General features: G+C 34.9%; 1 protein-coding gene across 1 annotated transcript in view; it reads right to left on the bottom strand.

Annotated features, from left to right (window-relative positions):
- The window catches only part of LOC142355722 (SEC14-like protein 2), a gene marked incomplete at its 5' end in the record, with an annotated part of 17,632 nt that extends 2,836 nt beyond the window's left edge, over nt 1-14,796 (bottom strand). Inside the window, 4 exons of the mRNA XM_075407798.1 lie at nt 646-858; nt 4,219-4,409; nt 4,659-4,758; nt 14,586-14,796. Of these exons, the coding sequence (XP_075263913.1) occupies nt 646-858; nt 4,219-4,409; nt 4,659-4,758; nt 14,586-14,796 (715 nt within the window). The remainder of the gene's footprint in view (nt 1-645; nt 859-4,218; nt 4,410-4,658; nt 4,759-14,585) is intronic.
- Between the last annotated feature and the right edge of the window lie 604 nt (nt 14,797-15,400).

Below are 15,400 nucleotides of genomic sequence, written 5' to 3'. Positions count from 1 at the left end.
ACGGTTTAGTGCGTATGTGTATGTGTGTGTGCGTGTGTGCATGTGTATGTGTGTGTATGTGCATGTGTATGTGTGCGTGTATTTGTGTGTGCGCGCGGGTGTGTGCGTGCGTGGTGTGTGTGTGTGGTGTGTGTGCGCTAATGGTTAACTTGTAAGTAACTTGTACGTCGAATGGTTAACTTGTAAGAGCCTTGTAAGTCGAATGGTTAACTTGTAAGAACTTGCAACTTTTTGGAAGAAAAACTTGCAAGGCGATGAATCGGCTTGTAAGTTTCTGCTAGAAACTCGCAAGTTCTTACAAGATAACCAATCGGCCTCGACCCGGGATTACACCATGCCCGCTGTTGAAGCGCAAATTAAGTTTTTTTAATGTAGGATTTAAAAAAAAATGAAACTACTAATATGTTTCAAAGTTTCTGCAGTACGCCTTTTTTGTTACGCAATTATTTTTTTTGGATTTGAATGTCCCTATCATATTTACCATAGGAGGCCTGAAATGTGACCAAAAAGTGCACACAGTTAAGAAGATTAAATAATGACAGCAATTTTGGGCAATTTTTTGATCTATGAAAAAATCTTAAGAAATAACCAAACTAATCTATTATTGCTATTGACTGGTTGATATTGCTGATATTTGTAGCGTACCTTGACATCGTATCTAGGCCAGTGTTTTGTGGCAGCCAGCAACCTCTCAACCTGGTAGTATTTCTCTGGAATCTTTCCTCCCTCACAGAGTCCGTCTTCTTTCACATTTCCTCCATATCTGGCTGGCAGCTGGTCCAGGTCAATGTACTGTGGCAACTCATCCTTCGAAGCTAATATCTGGATCTTGCTGAATGTGCTGGGGTCCATAGTTACCTAAAAGTTTAACCCCTCTTTGTTCAAATTCCTCATGTCATAATTCTCTTTCCTACACAAAATGGCGTCTACCTGGGTCGAATTGTGAGTGCTAAAAAACCTAACGTAAAAAAATTCTAAATGAAATTCCATGTTATTCTCGTAGTAACTTTTGCAGCGGTGTAATCAATATTTCATTCTGCCCCTGTTTCACTTGCTTGGGAGTAGCATAAAAATTGGTTTGTGTTGTTGTTGTTTGTTTTTAATGTATTTCAAGAACCCAGGAACTCTGAAGGCGCTTATAAGAAGAAAGAAGATGCACAAGTTGTGCATCGTTTTAAGCACGACTATCTTTTTAATGATTTCCCTGAACTCCTGGGATTATTCTTGTTGGCTATGATATCTTTACAAATGGAGAATTGGCAATGCTGATAGGAAATGGGGAAATAATCCGTGTTATTCCTCCATTCCCGCTAAATTCTCCCCGAGATTTACCGGGATTAGTGGGCAAAGATAACGCCAGGACTATATCAAGTGAACAAAAAACTCATTTTTGTTCGCTGGGAATAAAAGTTCTTTACACAAGAATTTCTCTTATAAAATATAATAATTATTGTTATGTCCTAGACACAGAGCTTTCATTCAATAGGTTGTTTGAACTTTAACTAGAGATATAGAATATTATTAGAATAAAGAACATTTTTGTTCTACGACAATTTTTGTACAATTGATTAAGGGCCGTTCTAATTTTTTACTCGAAAATGTTGAAATGCAATTGCTTTTTTCATTTAACCAAAAAGTGCATGTAATTATAATCTTTAGCAGAGAAATCAAATAAAAATTCTGTTACAAAAATCATTTTGTTCGCTGGTTATAATGGCTTTTTATACAAGAATTTTTCCTGCAAAATACAACAATTATTGTCATGGCATTTACGGACAAGGTTTTTTATTGAATCTTTAAACAAAATATTTTGGAGAGAAAATCGAACACTCCAGTAGCAAAAAAAAATTAAATTAATTTCCATCTACCATGTGGTCTTCCATTTATGTAGTATGATTGATGCTCAAATATATAATTGAGGATACGTATCTACAATTAAGCAAACTTACAATGAATTTATTTTGTCCTTATCAATCAAACTTACATATTTGTCTACTTTTGACAGTTTGGAACATAATACGCTTGAATGCAACTTATCGGTAATTCTTGATTCTGTTAACATGTGTAGTTGAATGAGTCGATGTAAGATCACGTAAACCTCAGATGCTAAACGTAAACCTCAGATGTATAAAATCATTAGAAAAGTTTGACCAGGTTAACCGCAATCCCTCCCTGTTTGACATTTCGAGATAAAACTTGGTACTCAATTATATATTTAATCATCAATAAAGGTACATGAATTGATGTCTATATGCGAGAGGGAAATTCATTTTCAATGTGTTTTTATTACTAGTGTTGTAATGGAGCGGTTAATCTGGTCAAAGTCATCATTCAAACAACCCTTTGAATGCAGGCTCTGTCTCTAGGACATAACAAAAAAAATTTTTGCAAGAGAAACTTTTTCTAAAGAAATTTTATACCCAGTAAACAAACATGAATTTTTAATTAGAACTTTTATTTCAATTTTCTGCCAAATACTATAATTGCGCGTTTTTTTGCTTAAATGAATAAAGCAAAACAACTGATGCATTTAAAGAAATTAGAATAAAAAATTAGAACGGCCCTTGATCAATTTTACAAAAAATGTTCTTTATACTAATAGTATACTATCTCTCTAATTATATTTCAATCAACACTTTGAATGCAAGCTCTGTCACTGGGAACGATAGGAAAAATTCAAAAACTGAAGGTGTGCTGTCTAGTTCAAGGTAAAGGAAAATTATTTGGTGAGAAAACTAAGCGCTTATAAACGAGGCCCATTAATAGTGTTTGACCCTATAAGAATTTTACTGTCCAACAGCAGGTTGTGGAGAACGCTTACTAATTTGTGAAATATGCTTTTTGTCTTCCGTAAGTAGACCTCACGTGGTGAAATCTACTTACCGTTTTAGGTAGAAGATTCAAAGCGTAGCTTTGCAAATATTTTCAATTTTTTTTGCTATTGAAACTAAGAATCTGAGCGTTGCTCGAAAATTGTAAATTGAACAAATTTAAGGGATAAAATTTAACCTAAATTGAACTAAAGTTAGAAATAGAGTTGATTGATTTCATAAATTTCCCTCATATAATCAGTAAATATCAAAGACGTGGATTTTAATTACATAAAATTTTCGAAATTCAAATTATAACTTTCAAATACAAGGCGTGTGGAATGTATTTATTTTAGTGCCTCTAATTGTACCTACGTTGACAAAATTGAAATCTAATGGCAACTATCTGTAACTTCCTTTAAGTTTTTTTGTTCTACACTCTGCTAGCGTATTCTCGCTTAAATGTTTCAATAACCGGCAATTAGATTTAAGTTAAGCGTTTTTCACAAGTGTTAATTAAGTATACATGTATTCAGATTGGTTGTGGGATTCCTTTACGAATGAATACAAAATTGCATCATAATTTCAGGGTCAAACGATTCGTAGTGTTTTTTTCAACAGCACCCTTATTTTTGTCGCACTCAGCATGTCATTAGATGAAATAATAATTTTGAATTTTGTAAAACTGGTTTTGTAAACAAAACTGACCGTCTACATTCCCTTCAGTGAGCATGAGTCAGAAAACCTTATCTTCGACAATGTTCTAATTCGCAAAAAATCATTTTGCTTGACGCTGAATTAAAAAAAAACTGCACCAAAATTGCTTCATAAACATAATCATAAACTGAAATCATCTTCAATTCCATCTACAGAAATTTTTGCAACCACCAACATGTATTTGGTAGAACATATGAAATTGTTTTGACGAGTTAATTTTTTGAATGAAATATCAATTGCTAACATTTATTTTTGATCATTTCTGTAGCTTAAACTCAAGCCTGCCTGAAGAGCTTAAGAATTTGGCTGACAATGAAAAAAATCGATCCTCGATTGTTTTTTCAGAAGCAAAAGTTTGAAAAAGTCAAATAAAAAGCGTCGACTCAAGCTTTTCAATGAAACACTTTTGTTTCTCTCCGCAAGACATAAGGACCGGACAAAATTGGCTCAATACAAAAATAAAGTATTGTATTATAAAGTTCCTAGTTTCCCCAAATAAATTTGTAGAATTGGAGTCAATTGATAATTCATATATGAACATCGTAAGTGAAGAGCCAGGTTTTGGAACTGTAGTTGGCATTTTACAAGAGCGTTAGCATTCTCATAGCTGAAACGCTAGTCTAGCTAAGCTCAGATGTTTTACAACTACAGGTTTAAATTTGCAAGGCGAATTGAAAATGTTTATTTTTACCTTCATCACATTGAGAAGTAGTTTGAAGAGTCGTGAGCAGTTGACTATGTATGTGAACGCTAGTCTGTCGGGGTAGTTGTCCTCAAATATTTTGGTGATGATCTTCTGTCGTTCTAGAACATTCTTAGTCATCTGTTTGATTGAGAATCCCTCTGCATCTATTACCACAGTCCACTTGTCCAGACTCTTGCCTGAAGAATATGCCATCTGGCTCTATTAGTCTACCCAGTAATACTTGATCGAAAAAATTGTCCGTTTCTTTGTACAAAAAGGTGAAGAAAAACAGTGGATGTAGCTCAATTTAGCCCAACACAGCCATTTTCATCAATTTTTATAAAGATACAAAGCCCCTCCCCCAAGTATTGATAAATATTTATCGAAAAATGGGTAGTTTGAAGATACCCATACAGGAAACTGACAACAAGAGATGTTAGAGTGACCTGTTTCTACGGTTCGTCTCTTGACTCCGTCCATGAGTCCCTCTGCCATGTAGATTGCGTGATTGAGAAACTCCTCGTCAGACACAGACATCAACAGACCCTACAACCAACATAACACCATCACTCTCTCACTTACTCAATCACTCACTTACTCAATCAATCATTTAATCAATCACTCGCTTACTCACTCGCCCACTTGCTTACTTCTTAACAGTCGCACTTCAAAAATGATTCGTTTCATTAGATCTCTTAATCTATAGAATATTTTTTTTACATATATCAGACTTTCACTCCAACTCTATCTGCCACATGGCTTGCTTTCCCCTAGAGTAAAAAAATAGAAAAAGTTAATTTCTCGTAGATTAAAAAAAAATTCCAAAGAGTTATCGAGGTTAAAAATCAAACTTACGTGGCAAAAATGTTGCCTAAATCTTTCAAATTTGAGCTTCTTTATTATAAAGAACGAGATATGTTTCTTTGTACCACTTTATTTAAAGTTGTAGAAAAACTGAAATAAAATAATATAGCTCAATCTTCCGAAGCTCAATAGAAGGCTAGTTTCACTTCAACTTCCTACGAGAAGGATCTGGAGTGAAAACTTTGCAAGTTTTATTTTTATTTCTGTTTCGCCAATGTGTAGTTTAGTCTCATAACAAACAAGTCATATTTTAAGGGAACCAGGTTTCAAAAATTGGTTGCATGGGATTCATACTTCGATGTTTCATGACAACTCTGAGAATATTGCTCATTAGCTCAAACTTGAGAATTTCAGTTTTGTTGGAGAAGTCCAATTCACTTTAAATTCAGACTCAAGTAAACAAATATAATAAGTTGGGTTTAGAGCGTTTGGTTGTGAAGATTTTTGTCACTCTTTTGGTAGTCGCATGACATTCTCTTGATAACAAAAAGTATTAGTGGCTTTCCAAGAAGGTAAAAAAGAATCTAATTAAAGATTTTTGTGAGTACCAAACTGTTATAACTATTTTGAACATAAGTTACATCAAAAACGAACGTTGCTATCTGTCTTCTTCCTCAGTTAGGTTGAGATTTAGTCTCATGAATGAAAGGTACCATTCACTCTTCTGCAAAACAAACGTTGATGTCTTGATTTATTTTAATTGGTAATCAATTTCTGGTGACTTGAACACCATGTGTTTTCATAAAACTTTTGTATTCTAGTTATTAAAACTGGTAAAAATTAGTTATTCCCTTGTCATCATTTTAGATCAATTAAAAAACGCATACTGACGTTTTAACCAAATCCAAGGAAAAATTTATAATTTGATTAAAGAACTTAGGAGTATCTTGCTTCAACACTGTTTGTTCGTAAAATTGTTTGTGAAATCTTGAGTTCTTTCTGTTTGAGCTCCTATTCTGTAACCTATGAATAATTTAAATAATGATAGGTCCATTTAGCGCCTTGAGGATCTCCAAATTAATCAACATGGTAAGTTCAGTTGAGATTTTTTCTTGTTATATATTTTCAAACTTATTGATTGTAAACAAATCTGTTGATATTTAAATTTTTCCATTTGATATTATTGGTGGCAACGTGTAGCTTAGGCTCAGTAAAAACATGTTGCATTGTAGTTATAAACAGTTTAAATTGACCTCCAGAGTTATTTTTTAACCAAAAGTTTTAAGGTTTTTATAACAAGAGTTTTCAAATAAATCTTAGTCATTTTTGGATGTTTGCCCAGTTCTAAGATCTTTTTTGTCTTTTCACATTATAACGTTAATGACGGGTTCCTTTCGACGTTGAGAGCAAGCGCAGTGAACTATTTTTTATGCTTTTAGTGAATAGGTTGTATTTTTAACATCATATGGTCAGCGCCCTTTTTTTCTAAATGAAGTCAACTTCTCAATAAAATTTTTTTTTACTCTTCATGTCGTTTTTTAGTACAATAAAAGTTTGCTTGTTTATATTAAGTTTTAATTGATGCTATTTTAACTTTGTTATTATAAGTTTTTTTGTAATTTTTTTCCTTTGTAAATATTGTTTGTAAAGTTTCTGTTTGATAGCAATTTTTGATGTTTGTCTTTTCTCGTAGCCTCATTAATGACATGTCTAATATGCCCTTTAATCCGGCATTAATCAATTCAATTATAGGATTTAGTTAAAAACAATCTTGTTTATTCGTACATCATTTATTTTCCAACAGTATCGGAATTTTTGAATTCGTCCTATCTCTTAATTATTTGGTAGACCACACAATTAGATCAAAAATGTGGATGAGCGTGGTCACAACAGTAGCCAGCCTCTTTGTTAAGGTTACAAAATTCCGACATGTGCGAAAACTACTTAATTATCGTAGTAATTTTTGCCTGTATTTGAGGGACCTTGTGTCGTTTGAAAATTAACTCAAAACTACTAGAAGTAGTAGAATTACATACACCTAATGTTACATTGTTCCTACATTACGTTGCCAATTTCCGAAGAATCGAGTACACATTTTCGATTTCGTCGGGGTTTTTCAAGGACCCATGTATTAAGATAAGAGCTCAAACCGTATGTGGAAAACACTGACAGTAAGCTAATTTAATTTAAATTTCCTTCAACTTTGGTTGTTTTTGCCCCACTTGTCACAAAGCGCTGTTGCGAAAACATGTGATTATCATTCGTCACTTGTCTCCACGCCATGAGTAACTAGAGTCACTAGTTTCAGCACCATATGTAACTTGTTTTGACGTCACCTAATCCCATGTTTGCAGTATCTAGTTGCGAAGTAGAGAAAGCTTAATTGATAATTAATTTCAACAAGGCGGCTCGGTAATGTGCGATCGCACATAAGGTTTCGACCCCGCTCATCCACAATTCTGGCATAATTGTCTATCAAATGAGGAACTGATGGAAAAACACACTAAATTCAAGTATTTTTCAAAAAAAAACTGGTGTATGAACGAGAAGATAGCCTCCAAAGCAAATAACTCAGTGCAGAAAAAAATGATGCATTAGGTTGATGAAATATGCCGATATTAAGAAAGCGAGCGAAGACGCACGGCAAAATCAAACAACAACAACAAACATTAAATACATCAAAGAAACAAAAAAAAACAAAACTTAATAAAGTCAAAATAGCGTCAGATAAAACTGAAAATAAACAAAATAACGTGTAATTCACCAGACAGAAAAAAATGGTTATTCGTCAGTTCATAATAAAGCTTGGTAACAATTAGAAAAAAAAGAACAGAACAGAAACTTTAAAGTTAGAAAATTCGCTGAATTTTAAAAAAAAAGAACAATTAATTTCAAAGTAATGAAAACCATTAGGAATCAACTAAAATATCACATAGGTTTACAATTACCAATTCGTCTATAAAAGGGAATTAAGAACTCTTGGTATTCAAGTTTTTATGCAGTTACAAAAAGAACAACAAATAGACAACAAACTAAAAATCAATTCAAACTTGCCAGAAAATGCTTTGGAAGCCGTAAAGCTATACTTTGACCCCCAAAATATGTTCGATTGCACCTTCGGCTAACACTGATAATTTATTATGTGGCCGCTCATTAATGACAACAAGCAACAATTAGACATAAAAGAAAAAAATGCAAAATTATGTAATACTTGTTTTTTTTTCGAAAAAAAATTTTTTCGAAAGACAAAAAAGCCATTAATTACAAAAAAAAAATTGAATAGTTTTGTCTATTCTTCCAAAGGAAGCCTTTGAGACCTATAATTCTTTCCTTTTGACACCTTCCCTTGAAATGTATAATGTGACCTCTCAATAATGAAACTAGGTAACACTTAGACCAAAAAGAAAAATAAAGCAAGATCATGTAATACTTGTTTTTATCGAATAAAAATTTATTTCCAAAGACACGAAAGCCATTAATTATAAAATGAAAAACTTGAATAGGTTCGTTTATTCTTCCACAGCAAGCCCTTGAGACCTGCATTTATCCAGAACAAGTTCTTACTTCCACGAAAAGAACGTCAAATATGACAAAAAACAAAAGTTGATTGACTATTTTTTGTGAAAAACCCGTGTCGAAGCCAGTAAAGTCATAACGAATTCTTTAAAAACATTAAATTTTGTGACACAGATCCCTTTTGACAACTTTCCTTGACAAAAATAATGTCATCTTTAACCTTTAATTAACGAGACCAGGTAATAAAATGACAATAAAAGAAAATTGCGAAGTTGAAATGTTTTTTTCTTCATTTTGGTAAACAATTGTTTTCAAAGTCATGAAAGCCATTATCTATCTTCTAATATCAGAACATCGGCTCATCTATTCTTCCACTAAAAACCAATCAAACCAGGTCATTGTACAGGAAAATAAATACGACTAAAAAGACAAAGTAATTACGACAGTTAAAGACAAAATTAAAAAAATTCAATTAAATTCTTCGAGAAAGTACTGTCGAAGCGGTAAAGAACCGCAAGTAATATCAATTGTGCGTTATATTGAACGCAAAAAATGTAATTAATGAACTGACAATAACGTGATAGTTTGACAAAACTAGAAAACATGAAAAATGGGCAAATACCTAAAAATTAAAAAAAAATTTGTGAAGTCCAGTACTATCGAAGCCAGAACACCATAACTTAAGGCGTAAAACCGCAACAAAGACTTAATTTGAAGTCAGAAAAAAGAAGCAGCACTCTTTGATTGTTGATACTAAGCTACAAGTTGACCAAATTAAGAGAAAAATGGAGGCAAAGTTCAATAAGCCATTTTTTGTTTAAAAATCAAATATTTTAAAAGTCAAAACGACCATAAGCTTTCAAGCAATCAACTAGATAAATTAATTTCCAGCTAAATAGGAAGCCAATAGGACCTATCACTAGTGATCTTTGATTTGAAATGTTCGGTTGTTTAATTAATATAAAAAAGATCGAAATTTTTTTTATAAAAAACCGACTGACGACAATCCGAATTATTATTGGGATTGTAACGGTCCAAGACTGGTACAGAACCAGTCCTGCTAATGCTGGTTGTCCATCAAGAATATTTAATTTTTGGAATGTCATTGATATAGATATTTTGTATCAAAGTAATCAAAAACAAATGCTGCATTTTTGATAATCAACGAATAAAGCTAGCAAAAAACGGTAAATTTTTATTTACAGAGCACACTCAACGGAAGTTGAAAGTGGAATTAGCCCCCTTTTCGGTCTACAAAGATTGTGTTGCTGGCGGTTGGGTGTGCACTTCCTGCAAATTTAATCAGAGTGGGCTAAATAAGCTTATTTCGTGCTGTTTTTGATGAAAAACTCTGAATTTTGTGAAATATTTAGCCGGAATTGGTGACCAAAATTCAATGAAAACAGCCGACAAGATATTATGTCTTTAAACGTAAAATCAACAAGATTTTGTTGAAAAATTTTATTAATTTTTATCAAAATTGGCAAAATTTTTGTCAAAAATTCCGATAAAAGGTGAATGAAATCAACGGAATTCACTCTATTTTCTAGAAAGTTTAAACCTCGATATCTCCCTGTCAAAAACGAAAATCAAAAAAATCTTTTTAATTCCATATTCTACGCTGGACAAGCTTTCTAATGATACCAGTCTCAACTCTCTACGATGAATATATCGATCGGCAAAAATTGACTTAACAAAAAAAAACCATTTGAGTATATAGTTCCTCCCCCCCCCCCTCAAGAGGGGTCGGAACAAAAATTTCCCTCTCGATACAATTAGTCGCTTATGAAGACAATAAGCGGATTTACAATTACCCAGAGCTCTGTTCACAAACAACTGAGCCTTCAAATTTGATCTCAATTAATAAATAATAAAACTCAATAATAAAACGCAATAAAGTTTCAGGCTATTTAACTTATTTCCACGTTTTGCGTAAATAATTTCCATCGTTGAAATTGTATATGAGTTGTGAAAAATGGGGACACGTTTTGGTCACTGGATTCTACAAAAATCGTTTATTGAAGTTTGTTTTTTCAGATATTGACCACGTAATGTAATTTACTCAATGACATCCAGCTTGTTCCATCTGGGAAAAATTGTGGACTCAAGAAGAAAAATAGATTGAGGAAAACGTTGTTAAAATCGTTTTTTAAAGTTTTGGTTAAATCTATATCAAAAACCATGTCAAACAACTAAGTATCTTTATTTTTATTCTCGTCAAATCTAACAGTTTTCCTGGCAGACATAACTTTTGCTTTTCGCATTGACTGTTCAAGATTGAGAGGTTCTCTCTCGTCCTCCAAATTAGGAACATCGGCCAGAAAAATTTTATTGATAGAAGAAATTTGGGAAAACTGAGCTGACTCCACATTTTGATCAACAAATCCGTCAATTTTACCCATAAAACTCGACATGCTTCCCAGATCTGAAAGGACTTGTGATTGAACTATTACGCCTTCGCCGGTTGGATCAGTGGCTTCTTCAATCTGATTGGTCAGTTTATTTTGTTCATCAGTTGATTCAGTTGTAGAGACGTTATTGTCGATTTGATCAACTGCTTTTGAGAACGGTAGTTGTTCTCTGTCAGCTAAACTGTCAATGGAACCTTCGCTGATTGTAGTTAAAGTTGTCGGCGCAGGTGTAACTGTTGGTTTCTCAGGTGTTTTCAAATCTTGATGTTCATCGTCCGCGGCCAATTTTTGTTTCGCTGAAGTATTCTCAATATTATCGCTAGCTTTACCTTGATGCTCTGTAGATTTTGGAACTCCAATTTTTGATTCTGACTGAATGTTTGCTGTTTCATCGGTTTTGCCTTCGGTTATGAAAGCTTTAAACTCGGTATCACCCGAAGATAAAGCACCAGAACCACGAGCGTCTTCTGTCGGAACCGAAATTGGCTTCCGACCAGAACCCAATCTGTTCACGTCGGGACTCGGAGGAGGTACGCTGGGATATCTCCCGAGATTCGTAGATATTTCGGCCGATTCCATAGCAGTTTTCCGAGTTCCACTAACATCGCTTTTTTCTGGCGTTCGTTGTTTCAAAGGCAATGTTTGGGAACCGGAAAGGTAGTCGGCTAAATCATCACCCGTTGGCCAGTTTGACCCACCTGATATAAATGTGTCGGGTGTTTTGGGCACGCCTCGCGATTCACCCGCACTTCCAGTTGACGAGACGGCCGACTGTTTGCGCTCAATCAGGGTTCGATATTGACTGTAAGGAGAGGATGGCAACGTTGCAAGAGCTGCTGAAATTTGAGATAACTTGCTTTGGGCAGAAGTGATTCTGGAACTGGGTTTAGAGAGCATCGGGCTGCTCTGTGGCATCAGACCTCTCTGCAAAGGAGATTCTAAGCTTGGGTAGTGTTTTCGAATAGATTTGGACCTGTTGAATCTGCCTCCTAACTCCGATCTCAATGGTGGCAACGAGTTAAAACTCACTTTCGATAACTTATGATTGCTCTGGTTATGCAGGTTGTAACTGCGAACCATCGCTTGGTCTCGAATCCAGTCCGGAACCCTGGATATAGCGTCGGGTTTCACTGCCGTGTTCTGAGTGTTCATATTTCGATGTGAAAGTCTTAACCCGACAACAGGGTCTGTATGAAAACTTTGATGTAGTTGTTCGTGGTACTTTTTAGCCTCATTGCTGTATATCGGAACCGGTTTGCTCACGACGCATTCGTCGGCGACTCGGGATAGCTCAAGTGCTCGGGCATTATGTAATTGAGAAATTATGACGTCAATAACTTCGTTAGTTTTAGCAGGTGTTAATAAGTCGATGGCAGTTACTTGTTCTAAGACTTGAGATAGAATCTCCTTCGGCAGTGAAAGAAGTTCATTGATAACTTCTTCTTGAACTGGAATGATCCTTGTCGTATTTTGACGAGAGCGATGACTTGCAAGAGCCAAAGACTTTTCTCGCTCAAAACTTCCCGCAAGCGAGAACTTATTCTCGGGTTCGTAATCGGGCGGTAATAACTGATTGGTGACATTTTTATTCGGTACTGTAGCTTTACCCTCTCGTGTCATAACGAACACCTGTTCTCGGTATTTGGGTTCGGAAACCCGTTTGGGGGCGACCCAAATCATGACAGTTTCCTGCGTGCGTTTCTTTTTGAAACCCGACAGCGGGTCCACTTTTGAAGTCGGAAGAATCTGAGGGCTTGGTGGAACGCTTGGAAGATTTGCGAAGTCTTTCAAAACTGGAGTTTCATCTTTTGGGGATCCCGCAACTGGAGGTGTAAAAATTGATGAAAGTTTCTCGGACCCTGCCTCTTCTTTCTCGGGTTCTACAGTTTTGTCAATTAGCTTCTCGTTTGACTTCTCAGACAGTATTTTGGGTTCGTTTCTCAACGATTTGGCGGAGCGAACCGACGATAGAGGACTGTCGGCTACAAATCGTTTGTCAACTTCTCGCGAGGGTGCCAACGAAGTCTGTACTTGCTGTTCGGTTTGACTGGATGGTTCAATATCCAACTCCATGGAAATTTGGGACACAATACTTTGAGCTTGCCTTGAAGCCTTCCCATCTACCGATAAATTTGGGCCAAAATGTTCATTTAGATTATACACTTTCTGTGTAGCAAGAGGTTGCCTTGACCGTGAAAAAGTTTTCGCCCTTTTTTGTCGTTCGAACTCAAGTTGCTGCGTTCGCTGAGCTTCAAATATGAGTTCTGGATCGTATTCGCCATTTTGGACGAGTCGGATTAGCTGGCGAACGTATTTGCGAGAGGCCTCCCAGCATCCGGGGTGTGAACAAACGTGGTCGCAGACCGTGCATGGATCCAATAACTTGGCGTACTCCTGGAAGTCTTCGTTTGTACGGTCTCGTTGCAACGATTCCGTCATCATTTTGTACAACTTGCTTCGTATGAAGTCTCCTTTGTTTATATCTTCTATTTCAACTCAAAAATTCCCAAACGTTTAAAAGACTGCTTGATTTCCTATAATTTAGCTGTTTCATTTCATAATCAACATAATTTTTGGCTTCGGTGAATTTTTTTATGGAGATAAACAAAGTTATTGAAAACAAAATTGAATAATGATATTTGCTAAAAATTTTGCGTTAACTCAAACTCAATGCGTTTGAAAGAGTTATAAAAGCAATTGTATGGTATACAGCTGCTTTATGATACCATGATGCGTTTTATCAATACAATATGTGTTCGTTCGCTAGAGCGTGCGCCGTTAAATTACAGTGTAATAATATAGAAGCACGTGAATAAATTTCATACCTTCCCGAGCGAACATCAGTATGAATAAATCTTTAAAAAATATATATATCTTTAAAGGTTTGATGCTCTCATTTTTTTTCTAATTTTACGGTGCGCTTTGAAGCTATACCCTAATTCCATAATATGGTATCTCAGACCGCATTATTGTCTCAAAGTAGACAAAAAATCTCTGATTTTGTTTCTAGCATTTAGATCAGTGAAGTTCTATGAAGCTTTCATCAGAGATTAGCAAAAAAATAAAATAAATGGAACGATTTTTGCGATCAATACTTATTTAAAATTGACTTTGTGCTTTCTTTCATCTGTATATGAGAAATTTGTTCCTTTAAGCAATTAAAATTTGCAACTTAAAGGAGACAAGGCTCGGGGAAAGTATCTTGACTACTTTAATTTTCGAAAAGTATACAAATAATGAGTTAAAAACTGAATGCTACACAGCAACGAAATTTGCCGCAAGACAGTAATTTGTTGAAAGATTAAAAATTTACAACTAAATTGTGCTGAAAATCTAACTATCGAAAACTGCTATCTTGCTATACACCATTTCACAGAAATAACGTTTACAATGCACGATTCAACTTGGTAACGTATATCTTATATCTTGTAACAATCTTACAAGATTCTTCCAAGATCGGCTTTGAATGATCTTATGTCCCCAGCTTAGTGCGACTACCACTTCTAGACCCACACTAACACTAATTACATATCAAAAAGGTCTAGAACATTGTGAGGTCTAACACCAGTTGAACACCAGTCGTGTTGTGAGATACTGAATGATATACTGAATTGTCCTATAAGACTCTAACACCCCACATACCTTCACATCCAACTTTCCCGGCATTTCGTATTTGACGACATATCCCTCCTTGCAATGTCCATAAATACCCCCTGGGTAGTAGTTGCGTAACACTTCTGGCTGTTTGTACCACTCGAAGAATCCCTCGTCTAGTTTGTGGACCTTTCGGAACTCCAGATGTCTGATGAATTGGTCCACAGCAGCAGCCACGTCACCCTCACGCGCACAGATCCTAAAATTTTAGAGGTTTATTTTGGCAAGATTTTCGTGTCATCAGTGACACTCACTGCAATTTATGCGTCAAATTTAGATGAACAAAATTTATGTCAAATTAGAACAGGCGTGGGTTAATCATAAAATTTATATTAAACATTTATGATGCATACTATACATACCTGTAATTAACAAAGAAAGGTAGTAAAAGGTAGTTTTTGCCTGCATGTTTACTATCTCAGGAATCTATAAAGGATCAAATTATTGTCCATTAAAAAATTTAAGTCAATAATAATGATTACTGTGAAATCAACGAAATCAACGTTTGAAACCAACAATAATAGCAAATTTTCTGTTGCCCGTGTACTTGTTTTCAAGCTATCAAAAGTGGTAGCAAAAATGGCCCAGTAATTTTAACTCATCATTAGATTGAATATTGCAAATGATGAATGACCTTCTCTGCACACTATTTTATACAAAAACTGAAACCAAACATTGTTAAAAAATAAAATGTTCTATTTTGATCAGATCCCTTATCTAGTTACACACAATATTCTACCATTGATCAAAGACCTCCCAGTAACGTTTTGCTGCCGTTCATTGAGTCTATTGCTGTAAATTAT

The sequence above is a fragment of the Convolutriloba macropyga genome, unplaced genomic scaffold (assembly GCF_964194025.1).
Source record: "Convolutriloba macropyga unplaced genomic scaffold, txConMacr16.3 SCAFFOLD_1088, whole genome shotgun sequence".
Lineage (NCBI taxonomy): Eukaryota > Metazoa > Xenacoelomorpha > Acoela > Convolutidae > Convolutriloba > Convolutriloba macropyga.
This window is presented reverse-complemented; position numbering and strand designations above follow the sequence as displayed.